The 16,339-nt window shown below is 45.6% G+C and overlaps 1 protein-coding gene and 1 long non-coding RNA gene across 2 annotated transcripts in view; one reads left to right on the forward strand and one right to left on the reverse strand.

Moving 5' to 3' along the window:
* PLPP3 (phospholipid phosphatase 3) overlaps positions 1 to 16,339 on the reverse strand; it is a 69,747-nt gene that overhangs the window by 3,470 nt on the left and 49,938 nt on the right. Inside the window, exon 5 of the mRNA XM_006025730.3 lies at positions 6,278 to 6,454. Coding sequence (XP_006025792.1) covers positions 6,278 to 6,454 — 177 coding nt within the window. The remainder of the gene's footprint in view (positions 1 to 6,277; positions 6,455 to 16,339) is intronic.
* LOC112550609 overlaps positions 6,463 to 16,339 on the forward strand; it is a 16,209-nt gene continuing 6,332 nt past the window's right edge. Inside the window, exon 1 of the long non-coding RNA XR_003094542.1 lies at positions 6,463 to 12,551. This is a non-coding gene — a long non-coding RNA (uncharacterized LOC112550609). The remainder of the gene's footprint in view (positions 12,552 to 16,339) is intronic.

Below are 16,339 nucleotides of genomic sequence, written 5' to 3' on the forward strand. Positions count from 1 at the left end.
CAGCAGTATCCTTCTTCCTCCAAATCATCTTTTGTACACTCCTGTTGGAGACAGGAAACCAGCTACATGGACCATGGGGCTGCTATGTCTATATATGTCTATTTATTTCTACAGCTAAAATTTGAGGGTTCGAATCCTTCGTTTTTGGGGTTTATTACTTAGCCATAAATAGTCTGGTTTAGGAACATACAAAGGACATGCCATGCAAAAATTGACAACTCTTCTTGGGTGCAAGTACTGGCATTCAAAGGCTCAGACATCGTTTAGACACCTAGGTCACGTCCACATGAGCATGGACATTTGCTTCCCCGGGGACAAGAAGCAGCAGCACACTTTGTGTCGCTGCTACTTGTTCCTGGGGACAACTGTGCCACGTGCCCTCTGGCGCATGGCAGGTTACCCCGGATAGGGTAGGGGAGGCTGGGCCCAGCAGCCTTACCTGGGACCCTGGGAGCCTCCTGGGGCTGCAGCAGTGGTGCTCCTGCCGCTCAGAGCTTGGCCGGCAGCCGGAGCATAGTTCCAGCCAGCCAGGCTCCGGTTTTGGGCAGCGTGAGCTGGTGCCGCATGTGCCAGTCCTTTTTTGTGTGCAAGTTTTATTGATCCCAAGATCCCCCAAGGTCAAGCCCCCCCAACGCTGCAACCTTGCAGCACAGAGAACAGCTGAATGTGCAGCATGTAGTGCCACAGGCATGTCTGCATGCAGCCCTAGGGTGCATCCAGATGAGCACACAGGTGCGCTTTGTGCTGCCTCAGAGCTGTTTGTGGTGCTGCAAACGGCACGTGGCACGTGTGCACCTGTTCACTGTGCTGGTTTGCAGAACCATGGGGCTTTTTTGGCTTGGTGCTGCTGCTGCCCTGGGAGGCCTCCAGGACCCCAGGTAAGGCTGCTGAGGCCAGCGCAGGTGCTGGCCCCAGCCTCCCCTACCCCACCTGGGTCATTTTGCCGTGCACCAGAGCATGTGTGCAGGGGCATGCCCTAGAAGAAAAAGCAGCAGCACAAATATGAGCCAGTGCTATTTGTTCTGTGGGAAATGTGTGCCCCTGCATATGCGCACGCCTTGGGACACGTCCCTAAGTGGCAGTCTGCTCCTACAGTTAAAGGAGAGAGTAAAAGGCTCACAAAAATAGTGGCTTGGATGAGGCCCCTTTAGAAAAAGTGAACCTTAGACATTTCTCAGTTTAACAGCATATTTAATTGCTCCAAAAGTGTTTTTTATTTTCTTTGTTGGGGTTATTAAGCAGGTGTTAAAAAAAAACCAAACCTCACATTCAGCTGGCTTTGAGTAATTCTGATGCCATTTCTCTCACTCGCCCACCTCCCAGGGCTGGATTCAATCAGAGAGATGTCCAATTTCTGCACCAAGATACCCATGACAAATCAATTTGGGGGAAGAGGGAGGTGCCAGTTGCTCGGCTCAAGAAGCATATGGGGATTATATTGAATCTGGTCCTTATTTTGCAACTCTGCTACGTTATAGATGGAGTGGCATCCTGGTTTCTTTACCCTTTACTCTGGAGTTCGCTGCTTTTGAGGGTTTAAATCTAAGTCTTGGTGGTAGTTTTAGTTCCCCTTTAAACTGTATTTCTTTTTAGCATGGCTTGAGGTTTTATAAACACATATAGGAATCATGAAACATGATCTTTTAGGGTTGAAACAGTGTGTTAAATCCTCCTAATGCTTCAACAGTTTAAAACAAGAAAGGGCTAATAAATGTGCAAAGTTTTTTACTTGGATTTCTTCCATTTCCTGTAGAAGGTGCTCTCCACCCATAAAGAAAACTTGACAGCAGAGGACTGGGAATGTACTGTACAAACTAAGCCGGTATCTTATATTTCTACTTAATAATCCCATTTCTTTTCGTTATATTAAAGAACTCCTTAATGACATACAACATGTTACACCGACTAATCTGAGTGGCGAGAGGGACACCAAACAGATTCTGTCTCTTCGATGTTTCCGCCGTCTCTTCTCCATGAGAAACGACATGATCCACGTCCATCTGCTTCTATGGCATGTGCAAGCTCCTTTGGTTTCCGAACTTCTCGTTGTATTTCATGTCAGAACCAAATCCGAATGTTTCATCAGCTGGAAGTGCTTGGCACAAATGTCTTTCATTTGTTATTTCAGGCAGTAAAGGACAAATGTGTCTGCTACAAAACAACTTGGATTTAGCTTTGGTAACCCTTGGAGATGAAACACACATCTGGCTTCTACTGAAAATTACAGCACGATTACTACCCAATTTCATGCTATTTTAATATCGTCAGGGCTGAGACGCTGAGTCCTTGAGTCACGGGGGAAGGCAATTCCTCTTGCTGAGTGGTGCAAACCTGGTCTTGAATCATCCGCCTCTGGCATGATGATAAAACTGTGACTGGCTAAGCAAGAAGGCCTTAGACCCTGTGATTTAAAGGTCAGGCCTCTATTACTACATTCACCAGCTAACAATGTAACATTTAGCCTCAGCTGAGTGAAATGGAAATTACTCCATATACTCCATATTCAAAAACGTTTCCATGACAAGGACTTTATTGTGTTATATGCGGGACTGATTCGCTCAGAAAGGAAAGTGGGATGGGGGAGATAACGGAGCTATGTAGCTGGCATATCCAGCTACAATGAGTTTCCAAGTAGCATAATTGCTATGCATCTGCTTTACAAAGGAAGAGCAGGATCCTGAGGTGGGAAGCTATCAGAAGTGGTTGAGAGCCAGGATCTGTGATGCTCCTCACTGCTTCACAAAAGGGCGGCACCACCACCGAACGCTTCAACAGCCTTTGATTGTGTCCTGAGCAGCTGTGCACCTGTTGCAGACCCGATGGAAGAAGATTTCTCTGCTCCATCGTTGTGCAACAGAGCTGCTAACAGCCTCCTGCCGTCTGAGCTTGACGGCACGTGATACTTGCCCACCTCTGTCACACCAGTCCTGCCTTGACAAGGACAAGAATGAAATAAGGAGCAAGACCCACCTCTATTCTAGGAGACCTGGGAGAGGCTGCTCCAGTGAAAGGTCCTTGGAGCGGACAGAGTGAATATATTTTTAACACTTGAGGTTGGGCAGGAGAGGGAGGAAGAGAAGGTGAAGTGGTGGCTCAGGGCAGCGGGAGCCGTGGAGTCATTTGATGAGAGCTGACGGAGAAGCGGCAGTGTTGCAGAGTAACGGGAGGGCTGTGACCTTAGCACGTGCTCCAGGACAGAGCCGAGCATCTGAACTTCCAAGATTTCTGGCTGTCCCCAAGGTCTCTCAGCAAACAGCATAGCAGTGGAGGGACCCTAATATGGGAACAAAAGCCTCCAGCATACAGAAGTTGCTCACAGTGGGCCTGAGAGCCTGATTCTGGACCTGTTGGTCACAAGAGGACTTGCCCTGCTGATTTAACTTTGGCAGGACTGGGAAAATTGCTCAGGTCTACACCATCCATTTAACTTTGGCAGGATTGGGAAAATTGCTCAGGTCTACACCATCCATTTAACTTTGGGAGGATTGGGAAAATAGCTCAGGTCTACACCATCCATTTAACTTTGGGAGGATTGGGAAAATAGCTCAGGTCTACACCATCGATTTAATTTTGGCAGGATTGGGAAAACTGCTCAGGTCTACACCACCTCCTCCTCTGTTGCAGCAGCAGGAAGCCCTGGAGTGGCCTCCTCTGCCTGACAGTGTCAGCAGCCCACTGTTGCTCGATGCCCATGCCCTTTACTGGGGAGGCAGCCTCCAAAGGGGAAAAATATACACCTGCAGTGGGCCATTAGTAACACCACCTCTCCTTTCTTTAATTAACATTTCAGCTTGTCTTTTGCCATCAGACACAAGCAGAGCAAGGTGGGGGTTCGAATCCTGGGAGGAATTGCCACTTTTCACCTGCTTGTATTTCTGCTTGTATCACTTCCAAGCTATAACAAGTGAATCCATGTGAGAACAAGGCTACAAATGACCAGTGCCCTCTCTGCATCCTGACCAGGAACCAAGGCATACAAAAGAGCAGGGAGTCGAGCGGGTGTGCCCTTTGCTAAAAGGGAAAGACCAGGCCTGTTTGATCAGACACCTGCTTCCTATGGGGGTTTGCCGCGTCACAGGAAAGTCAACCTATAGCAGCAGTGTTCTCACCCTCCTGCTGCCCCCATACAATTTGCCATCTGTTAAAGGGCCACGGAGTAGTTCACCAGATTTGCAACTTGTCACTCGACAGGAAATGTACAAATGTCCGTCTCTAGCATCTGGAGCCCTATTGTCTTTCAGGAGCTGCCGCTTCGATCCACTGAGATCGATAGCATTAGTCTTCCTTTCAGCACATTGTGCATATTCCTCTTCCCTCCTGAACCTTGGAGCAAGTTTTTCAAGTGACAAACAGAAGAATATGCAGGTTACTAAAATGCACGCCTGAAAAAAAAAAGAATGGCTGTCTGCATACCCGATTAGTGTCCCGACAAAACCACATGACAAGACGAGGGGCACCTGAACTGAGAAAAACTACTTCATTGTTCCCAAGGTTTACCAGGGCCTTTCAGCTCCCACAGCTCTCAACAGTGATGTGTTGTTTCTTTAATTGGCTGCTGGGATAGTAAATGGTTCTCGAGCCTTTGAGAACTACCCTGTGACATTTGTACAAAAGATACATGAACCACAAGGGTTTTGCTACTACCATGCAGTAAAGAGCAATTTAAGACAGAAAGACACACATGGATACAATGGGCTCTTTAGAAGGTTTCCATCAATTAGCCCTCTTGCACGGCTATTTTGGATTTGTGAACACTAAGCTATGATGTGGCACTGGCACTTGGCAATGTCAAAATCCAGCTCCCACTGCCCGAGAGCTTAATAATATTTTATTAAAACATCTCGATTACAGCATATATTTGGCTCAGCTTTAGCATTTTATCAAAAAGTGGAAACCGCTCAACTAACCTATTTTCTAGTCCTACAAACAAACCTCAAGTGAACTTTATTCCTTGCCTCTAGGTTTACTTAACTGTTCAGATCAATCACAAAAAAAAAAGTCTGTAACCTTTTAAAAACTTGGTTTTAGGAGTTTCTGGAGGCACATAAATTACGTTAGCCCCCAGCCCCTTTGTTCCTATACAAGATAGCAGCGCTGAAAACAATCACGTCATTAGGCAGAGCCAGCCCCTCCTGTTCTGCCTGCATTAAACATTTACATGTGTCACTTTGAGTTAAAGGACTGTGCAATCAGGCCCTCTTTTAAAGTAAATTGCATGAGAACAAGCCAGGCAGCAGCAGACAAGCAATCGTGGCTTTTGTTAACCATTTTCTCACAAACCTTTTTTTACCACATTAACATCCCAACCCCAATCAAAACAACCACCCCGAGCTCCACGGTCCCAGACAGAGACCTTTAACTCCTTTAACTTAATATACATATTCCCAGCCTCCCAACCCGTTCAGTTGGATCTTAGATCCATACCGGACCAAAGACAGGGCCCTGAAGATCACCCGGCCAGCTGACTAGCAGGGCAGATCAGAGCAGCAATGGCATCAACAAAAGGAAACGGTTTCCTTCTCTATGAAAGTGCTTTGACTTGGAAGAAAAGCTCGTACTACTGTTTGCATGTTCGACTCCCTGAGAAATGTGTCCAGATTGACTCCCTGCACTGGTTGTGTGTCCAGATGAACAGGGATTCAGTCAGGGACCCTTTCCAAGCCATGAACTGGTTGAACTTCAGGACGATGAGGAAGAGTAGGAAGCAGCTGTTTCATTTAAGATGCTATTGCTTTTGCATAACTAGGGTTTGAGACTTTTGACCCTGCGGGCCCTTCAAGCCTTCCTATCTGCCCCCTTTTGGCAAGCAGAATGTGCAGAGCTGAGGACACAGGGATGTACCAGCAAGCCTCAGCATGCTAATGCAGTGCTCTGGTCTTTCAACTTGTCCAGCTGTGATGCAGGAGGAATTTGGTGGCTTTGCAGCAGGCCTCTTTGGTAGAAGTTTGAATAATACTGCTCTGCCATTCCTGTTCAGCTCCCTTGTACCTTGTACCTTATCACACTCTCCACCTGCTCTGGGCAGCATCCAGGATGTCATCTGAGATGGACTGACTGCAAAGGACTTGAATCCGTGCTTAACAACTTCTGCAATGCAGCCCATTTAAAGGAGCCATCCACCATGTCAATGTGAACTCTTGCTTAACAACTCCTAATGCAGGAAATGCAGTCACCAGCACAGGCTGTGCCCAGCAACATTATCACTGTTACTGCCCCCTCCTCCCTTACTGCACAGAGTCACCCCGTCGCATACACCATGGTACAAGATGACACTTACTATGCAGTAAGCCACCAGGGCTCCTTGTGCAAACCCTGCCAGCACATCCGTAGGGTGATGCTTGTGGTCGGACACACGGGACAGTCCTGTGTAAAAGGCCATCATGATGAGGGTGAACTGCAGAAGGGGACGTAGCAGGCGGGCTCCTCTCCACGTGAACCTGGCCTGCAGGTATAACTGACCAGAGAGAGGAAAAACAAAAGCGAGTGTTAATGGTACAACTTCCTTGCAGCATGCCAACTAATGCACAAAACTAGAGCTATTCAAACATGGCACTGGGATGTTATTCTGCCCTTAAGTGCTTGGGGATGGTGTCCACTGGCCTGAGCAGTATAGAGCCATAGCGCATGAGTGAACAGGCATTTTGCATTAACAAAAAACAAACATGAGGGAGAAGGGGGTTCAAAATGAGCCTCCTGGCAGCAGAACTGGAGGAAAGCTACTCCCTTTGTACCTGAGTGGTAGCATGAAAGGCAGGGGGTGGTGCCAGGGCAACCACTGGCCCTATCTCTCTCCTGGCCCTCCCAGCAAACTGGTGTTGCAGAGGACTGCTTTATAAACAGCTGCCGTATAATGTCGCTATAGACCTTCCTCCGACCCCAAACCTATTTCACGCTTACACATCTAAGTACTTCTCAGGAGTCCAAATGTAGCTGTGGAGATGGAAATAGGATCTAAAATCTGCATAAGAGCCAAAAATGCCATCTGCACAACTACATTTGCCTCTCTTGGCATGCTCAGAAGGCTCTTCTGCGACTGTGTATGCTCTCTGGCGATCCAATTCTGCTGGGACAGGTGCATTATTGTGTAGAAGTCCCTGAAACTGTGGTCAGAAAAAAAAAAGCTCGACTAGTGATTGTTAAACAGGTACTCCCACCTTTCAGCCCAATAGCCTGGTGATTAGGGCACCTACACAGGGAGCAGGAGATCCAAGTCCTAGTGCCCACTTCCTCCAGAGGAGGTCTGAACCTATATTTATCATTTCTTAACACAGTGGAATAGGATTTGGCCCTTCACGCACAGCCTGCAACTTGGGCAGGGCAGCATTTCCTTATGTGTGGGCCTGCGTGTAGCTTGCCGGGTTTACTATCAACATGAGGGACAACCTCTGAAGACACAGATCTAACTCCTTGGGCATCCTTGTGATATGACAACACATCCAGAGAACTGAACCCAAGAGAAAGCAGAAAACAAAGAATATTCCCAGTTGCATTTTCTTGGCAAATGTCAAGGTTGCTGATGGTAAAGTTTAAACACGCAGTTCCCTAATATTTCCAGGAACAGTTGTAAGAATTCCTATAAAGGCTGCCTCTCCTGTTTAACCATAGGGGAAATCACGATCCCTTAACTCTTACATAATCGGTACAGTTATGCTTATGGTCCCCTCCCCGTTCTTATGGAACGACGTGAACTCAGAGTCCGAGCCAACTCCCATTGAAATCAAGGCATGTCTCAGTATTGACTGCAGTGCGAGTTTGAATAGGCCCATAACTCTGACATGGAAGAAAACCACTGATCCAAGTACAGGACAAGAAAAGCCTAACAGCTATATACACATAGCTCTTTCTATATAGACAAGCAGGATGCTTGTTAATGGACCGACAAAGAAAAATGACCGGCAGCGAGGTGCATTGTCCTGGTAGTCACACGAACAGACCAACAGGCTAGCCCATGATTACTCAGGTGAGGAAAGTCAGGGTCTGCCCACCCTAGTCATCCAGTAATTGAAATTCTGAATCTCATCTGTGTCTCACACAAGGGCTGGAGCTGTGCGTTGGAGGGGGGGAAGGGATCACTTCTATTTAACAAGGGAAGACCGAAAGGCTTGACCTGACATGAAGCTGAAGTGACGTCAAATGGATATTGTCCCCCCTACAGCTATCTTGAGCCTGTTTCCGTTTCAAACTGTGGGCACAACCTACTTCCCAGGTTCCTGTGGGAACAAGGGAAACCAAAAGGGAAGAGACAACAGGAAAACTGGGACCTTCTGCCCACAAATCAAAGCTGCCTGAGGCTGACCGAGCCTTAGGCAGAGCCACGGCGGAGCACGAGTAGGAGTGCCCCTCCACAAAGTGCTACCTTCCTGTGCACGGGGGAGGAAGCGGGGACAGGGATGGGCAGGGGTGGGGGTGCAGATGAGGAAGGGCTGTAGGTCATGAAGTCATAGTCCCGTCTGGGTGTGTGTGTGTGTGCATGTGTGTGTGCATGCATACGCATGCACGGGGAGGGGAGAGGCCTGGCCGCTCTCTTAATACTTACAACATACCTTAATGAATCTAAATTAGTAACCCAGCGTAACAGCCTACATGGCTTTTACTCCCTTAACAATGCAATAGAAAATTCTGAGCACGTGGAAAATCTTTTCAATTGTTTGAGGTGACTGGGTAATGTTTCTTGCCAGCTTCTCAGCTGGTGCGCATTACTTCATTCTTTTGAGTTATATTGATTTATGATGTATTTTCTGTGCTTTCCTATGCTGCATAAAAGGAGCCAAATTCCCTTGCACACTCAGGCTGCTTTATATGGCTGCAGTGGTATAAGGTAGGATCATAGGAAAAGTAGGGCTGGAAAGGGCCTCATGAGGTCATCTCATCTAGCCCCCTGCTCAAAGCAAGATCGTCCGTAACTAAAGTACGCATAGGGTAAATGAGAATCAAGCCCGGGCGTATTTCCATTATATCACAAATAAGACAGTTACATCATCTATCTAGGAAGGAGAATTGGAAAGTTTATAAAGGAGATCACTGTATTGCTTAGCTTAATGTGCTCTCTGTTATGTTATAAAAACATGTTATTTATTCTTTTTGGAAAGAATATGGACAAGTAATCTAGCAGATGCTTCAAATTATCTAAATCACATTACAGGTTCTGTAAAATACACTTACACACATGCTGGTGAATGCTCTCCCTATACATTTGTATTGCGGTTTTGAATTATAATGTCTATGCTAAGAAAAAAAACTGACAGTGTTTTATAGATTTAATGTACCTTTCAAGCAGAAGTATTTAAAAGCAATTTTCAAACTACCTGAACTTCACCTACTGTGAAAATGCAGCTACGTCAGAATAGAAATACATAGCTGTTCAATAATACAGAACAATGCTACATAGCCATTTAAAATTGTTACTAATAAAGACTCTTATTTTAATCTTTTATGCATTTCACTGGCCATGTCTACACAAGACGCTACTTCGCAATAGCAGTGAGCTTGTTGCAACTGTGCAGTAGCATCAGGAAAAACTGTGCAGAGACATTACTGAGCAGTAATGCCGGTTACTGTGCAGTCATTTAGTACTTGGTTATGCAAGTACTAAGTTACTGCACAGTAATAATTGCACAGTCTGCCGCTCATGTAGATGCAGCCGCTGACAGTGAACTGGCCTCGAGGTTTTTTTTCACCAAACATCCACTAAGAAATTCTAGAAATCAGATACCCCCAGTATTTTACCTAAGTAATCCATCAATAAAAACTTATTGCATTAAGTGCCTACTGAACAAGATTCAAGGAGATCCGATCTGCCTGAATGCATATTCTCAATGTTGTCGTGCACATGCCATGTCCCTTTAAATATCTACATTTGGGGAGCTGGAGCAGTGCAATGAATAATGTTTTATTATTAGCTGAGAGATGTAAAATACACTGGCACTGTCACCCTGCTTGTTTGAAGGACATGCAGGGTCCTAAAGTAGTTTTGCACTCGATGCACATTCAGTCTTAGCTCCGCTAGGTGGATTGATAAGCTAGTTTCATGTTCGCAACCTCTTGCATGTTCATTTTAAACCCTTAAGAGAAAGGTTTCAAATGTCTGATATTCAACAATCATGCACGTATTCCCTTCTGGGTACAGTTTTGAATGACTTCTGTGTTCTCTTGCAGCCTCAAAGCAGCCCCAAGACCATGACTGAGTAGGTTAATCAAAGGCAAGAAAGCAAGTACATAAATAAAAGATAAAAACTGATAAAAAGCCAGTACGGCAGTCTGTGTGTATGCTAGGGCCCATGTTTTCAGAAGTGTATTTCCCAACTGCGCGCACACATGCAGCATTTCATACAGATCTACTTCGCAAAGAAGCTCCCAGATACAAGATTTGGGCAATGGCACTGCCTAGGTTAGTTAGTACATGTCCTGGTTTGCACAGACACACATGCATTTCAGGATAAGCAGGAAAAAATATTAGCCAAGAACAGACAAAAAGATGATCCAGGAGTTATTGTGTAGTTTGTAGTGTAGTGTAGTGAAGTCTCTGGCTTCTTTACTATTCATTCCCTCCAGGAGGAGCGCACACACCAACTGCAGATGCTTCCTCAGCCGGACGAGGGGTATTTGTAACCGAAAGCTTGCAAAGAAGAATTTTTCCAGCTATCTGAGTTGGTCTAATACAAGATATCAGATATACCCAAAGAGCCTTGTCTATCCAGGAGTTAGGGCACTTATGTAGGCCCGGGAAGGGTGGTTCAGTTCCCTTTTCACCTCAAGTTTCCTGGGTGGGTCACTTAGCTTCTCCATTCTTCATTCATAAAAACCAGCTACCAGCACTTCCCTGTTTTCCCTGGCGTACTCTGAGCCAGACCCTGAGGCAGTCAGATACTATAGTAGTGTGGACCCTAGAAGTACTGTGGATCAGCTATTCCATTCGTGTAGTTAGGGGGCATTTAGCTATCTTGGCTCCTGTTGCCTGGGCATTGATGCTAACACTAGGCAGTAAAAGCAGATCAGAAAGCAGAATGAAAACTGAAAGGATTAGGATCAGAATTTCCTGACGGAGCAAATGCAATGCTGGAACTGGGAAGCAGGAAACCCCCCACCGTTTCTCTGAAAATTAAGGCAGCAGTAGGTAGTGACGTCTGCTAAAAGCAGAGGCGTCACGAGGCTGTGGGAGTTCAGAGGAGGAGACTGGGTGGGGATAACAGTAATGTAAAAATGCATTACTCCCAGGGCAGACCAGTGTTAGCAGCAAAAGAAAATGATATCTCATGGCTAAAAGGAATGGGAAGGACAAGCGTGCGGTGGGCAAGGGGGCACCAGGGGAAAGGATAGTATGTCGGTATAGCTATTTTAAGATCCTCTCCACTTTCAGAAGTGCTGGCAGCAGAGCAGTTGCCACAAACTGGATGCTTTAAGGGCAATACATTGTTTTTCTCCGGCCAGGGAACTTCCACTGATGTCTGTGGGGGCAGACCGTGGTCAGCATGTGACCCTACTCGAACAGCATGGGAGGACAGTATGTTCACTTGTCAGTCTACAGGTCAGGAGAAGGCAATGAGTGGTTTCTTTTCTGTCGGGGGTGGGGAGGTTTCTATTCAGGGTGGTGGTCAGAAGGCACTCCCAATGCCAACCCATCTGTCCCACACGGCTGCATCCAGCCAAATCTGGGAAACTTGTTTTCTCTGAGAAATGAAAGGGCCGTATCTTATTTCCATGATGGGACTAGTTTTGACCTGACCTAAATCTACCTTCCATCAAACCCTTTTGAAAAATGGGACAAATTTAGGTGCACTTCTCTGAACAAAGCTAAGCCAAATTCCTGGTGTATGGCTAGCGGCCTGCCTGGGTGAAGTTAGCAAGACTCTAAGCTAAGACTAAGGACAGAAATTACAAATGTAAGTGATTGGAAACCGGTTCAAATCTATAACACACCAGAAGTTTAGTGCACGTACACTGCTTTCACAATGGCCAAAACCATTTAAGATAAACCTGGACGGATGTAGTATCAGAATTAACTGATTTAGGTTAAATCGGTTTACAAACTCCTGTCCGGTCTGTGCAGTTAGGCTGCGGGCAGGCATAGGAGAGGAATAAAGATCTCTGAGCAGCAAAGCAAGCAGAAAATGCTTGCCTTTTCTTTCCTTTTAATTTGAAGCCTCATCACTAATACCAGTTAGCTAGGGGCTAACATACCGGACATGATCCCACTGAATCCCAATGTTATTAGCTAACTTGAACTTGAACCCAGTGCTTTTCTGCTTAAATGACTGTGCATGCTTCCCTGGGGTTGCCAATACTAACACATGGCTCAACTCACGCCACTCCTGGAATAGAGACAATATTCCATGACCTAGCTCTCCCCCGGCAGCCACAAGTAAAGAACAATGCTAAAGAGATTGCAATCAGTCCAACTGTGGGACAAAACTAATCAGAGCTGATTAGAATAACAGCCAAACTCAGTAATGACTGCCTAGTTCACATGAGGGAATGCAGGTCAGGGAAACACAAAAGAACTTCGTTAGTAGTGAGGAAGGAAGATCCTGTCACCCCGCGTTGTTGAATTCAAGGTTAGTAATCACTGTTGTTTCTCCTTAATTATGCTCAGTGATAGAAAATGGTCTCTGCCTTCTTTACTCTCAAGGAACAAGGGAAAACTGAGTTTTGGAAAGGGCTTGAAGAATATAATTTTCCTTTCAGCCCCAAGACAGAGAATTAGGGCATCAACGCATCCTCTCCAAAGCCTTTACTTCCAGCTAATGCCTATAGTAGTGTTCAAGATGTTCCCCATCACCGAACACAGGACTTAATATTTTCCTTTCAGCCCAGAGACAGGGCCATTAGGACATCTGCGCAGTCACTCCAAAGATACTATTCCAGGTTAAAGCAGCACCCGCTGAAATGAAGTGTTTTGCCTATCACTAAGGGCACGAATACTTTGACTCACATAACTCTGCATTTCATGGCCATTCCTTGGATCCTCACCTAATCCCACTTTATCGCTCCTGCAGTCTGGGTCATCAGTGTTCTTGGTTGTATATTCCACTTGAGCTGAAAAAGCCCCCTGATGCCTTTATTCTTATAGTTCAACCCTAATATCAGCCCTATCTGTTCTTCAAGGTTTTGCCCTTACGCTTTAAGTCTTCAGCGGGGCAACAAATCTTGACCGTTTCCAAACCAAAAAGTTGTGGGGGGAAGGGGGGAGCAGGGGGAAAGCCACAGAGCCTCATGCACAAAACTTCTGCATACTTCCTCTTAGTACAAATGAGCATTATAATGCCACTTAGCCAAGGAGAAGCAGATTGCTGGAGAGCAATTTCCCTTTGTAAACTGTTATACAAAGCAGTGATGTTAACTGCTTATTTATGGTGGGAAGACAACTCCCAAAATGTTAGCTATGAAACTGTGTTTCAGAATTAATCCAAGACCTTTCACTGAAGTGTATCTTTCTGCTTAAAAGTACATGCTTCCCAGGATGTGGAATGTAACAAAAATACCCAACCCTCTAGTACTTGATATGTATTCACATTTTGTTAATGGGACAAATACTGATAACACTGGGCAACTCTGATACGTTATCATCCCAGTTGGATAAACATCTTCAGCATAAAACATTAGTTGACAACATGACCAGGGAAGCCAAGGACTGTAGCTTTCTTCTCACACCCAAATGAGCACCTAACACATCGAGTTGAAGCACACTGATGGAAACCTCACATTGCCAGCACTACAATGGATTTTTCTGGGGATTAATGACAACCAGGGCTGTCAATCAAGCATCTTTTGAGAGCACTGATTCATCCAAGATTTTCCATTTGAGGTGTAACAAAATGTGAATATCTTCCAGAACTGATAAGACTCTCTTTTGTATGATTTCTCTACAGGGCACGTGTTTTTTCATGAGTTTGAAGCCTCCATTTAAGACATACAAAAAACTAGAACTCTAGGTTTCATAATGATACCTTTTAGTAGACCAACTGGGAAATTGTAAGAAAACTGTCCTTTTCTGCAAGCTTTTGGGATCAAAGTCCCTTTGTCAGGCTCTGGGGAAAGTATAGATGGTACAAGACGGTAAAAAGTCCCCATAAGTAGGAAATAAACTTTTTTGCACAGAGGGAGCTGAAGATGGAAGGCTGTCCCTTTGGGTTCATGACAGTGTCTTTGTGAGCTGTGCTGAGTAGCAATTTGATGTGTAGATCAGGTAGGATTTCTTCCCCAGAGGTGTCAGATGGCAGGCAGGGAGGTAACAAATCTTTCTTGTTGCTCTGCAATGAAGTTTAAAATCCAGCACGGCTACCAAATACACGCCTGAAGCCTCCATTTAGGTTCTCTTGGCCAGTTACAAAGCCAACAAATGGCCCAGACTTACTAAAAGGGAAATGTACAGATTATGTATTTTTGAGGATGTTGTCAATATGTGAGTTTAAAAAAGAAAATAGAATTAAAGAGCAAGCCTGAGAATGATCTTAAACGAGAAACTTGCTGAATGTAAGATTTGAACACATACCGTGTTTACTAACCACCAGTAGACAAAATTTTGTGTTGTCCACTCTGCCCCTATAAGCTGGTCCAAGGGCAGGTTTTAAAAAAAGGGCCCTGTGACTACTGACCATCTCCAACCTGCAGGAGATCACAAAATCATAGAAAATGAGGGTGGAAGGGACCTCTGGATGTCATCTAGTCCAACCCCCTACTCAAAGCAGGACCTGCCCCAACTATATCATACCAGCCAAAGCTTTGTCTAGCCAGGTCTTAAAAACCTCCAAGGATGGAGAGTCCACCATCTCTCTGGATAACCTGCTCCAGTGCTTCACTACCCTCCTAGTGAGAAAAGTCTTCCCATTAGCTAACCTAAACTTCCCTTAAAATGCAGCAACTTCCTTGTTCCCCTGGCTCCTGTCAACCCCTGAAGGGTGGTAACGAAAAGGATGGAGCTGGACTGTTCTCAATGATGGCAGATGACAGAATAAGGAGCAATGGGCTCAAGTTGCAGCCAGGGAAGTTTAGGTTAGATATTAGGAAAAACTTTCTCACTAGGAGGGTAGTAAAACACTGGAACAGGTTACCCAGAGAAGTTGTGGAATCTCCATCCTTGGAGGTGTTTAAGACCTGGCTAGACAAAGCCTTGGCTGGGATGATGTAGTTGGGGCTGGTCCTGCTTTGAGCAGGGGGTTGGACTAGATGTGACCTCCTGAGGGCCCTTCCAACCCTCATTTTGTCTGATTCCAATTTTCTATGAAGTCCTTCATCTTATTAGCAGCACTCAGCAGCGTGCTGAGTTTAGCAAACCAAACATTTGCTAAACAGCTTTTTAAGAATCAAAGAGCAAATACGGTGTGTATGCGAAGATGATTCCTTGATGAGGCCCAATGAACTAATTAAACCCAGGACAAATTAAAAGAGGCAATCAGGATAAAGCTGGGAAAATACTTTGTAGCTCCAGTCACCCAATCAACTGGGTGAGAGAGAGTTTTTTTTTTCCTTGTAGATTAAAACAATATAATATGTTTTTCCACTGTTATCAGCTTTTTGATTACAGCAGATTTTTCATCTGCTGGGTTGATAGACCTGCATTAAGCCACAGATGGCAAAAACCGCAGAGGAGAAGATCCCTGCACTGAGGGGCAGGAAGATGGGAAGGGTGAGAGGAAGGCCTAGCTCGATAAGAGAAGCACTGGCTTCTTCATGTCAGATACATACCGCCTACTACTGCCTCATCTCAAGTTTCCTTTTTTTCTTCTTCAATTTACATCAGTTCCATTAGCATCATTTTGCCCCAGCTCCTAAGGGCATATCTATTGAACAGATGGTCAGACCGCAACTTTTCTCAGCCTTAAAAACCTCCGGGAATTCTGGGACAATCATCTTCCATTCAAAGGGATAAATGGAACCAGCCTGTTGTCGCACATTGGCTTGTTCTGCTCCAGCCAAGGAGAGGCTGTTGTTGCCTTTCAGAGCACGGTGTTGGAGGATATATTCTGTATTGGCCAAGAGCCAATAGCCAGCTGCCAAAATGTTTTGTTTTCAGTCTCTTGTGGGCTGGGGGAGAGAGACAGACGTTGCAGAGTGCTGATAGCTGAAGTGCTTCCATATGAGGACAGGCATGGCTGGTGAAGAGAGACCAGAACTTGTCTGTAGTGATGTGCCAAGGCCACAATCTCACCCGGTCTCTGATACATCCCTGCTGTCAGGTAACAGCCTACGGTCAGGAGAGTCCTCCATCCCACTACACTTGCCAGTAGAGCCACATGAGCACATTGCATCCTCCACAAGGGTCTAGAAGGAGGGTCAATCGAGCCAATGGCTAGGGCTCCAATAGGGGCAATCGAGCCAATCCACAACCCCACACGGGGCAAAC

This window comes from Alligator sinensis, unplaced genomic scaffold (assembly GCF_000455745.1).
Source record: "Alligator sinensis unplaced genomic scaffold, ASM45574v1 scaffold941_1, whole genome shotgun sequence".
NCBI classification, from domain to species: domain Eukaryota; kingdom Metazoa; phylum Chordata; order Crocodylia; family Alligatoridae; genus Alligator; species Alligator sinensis.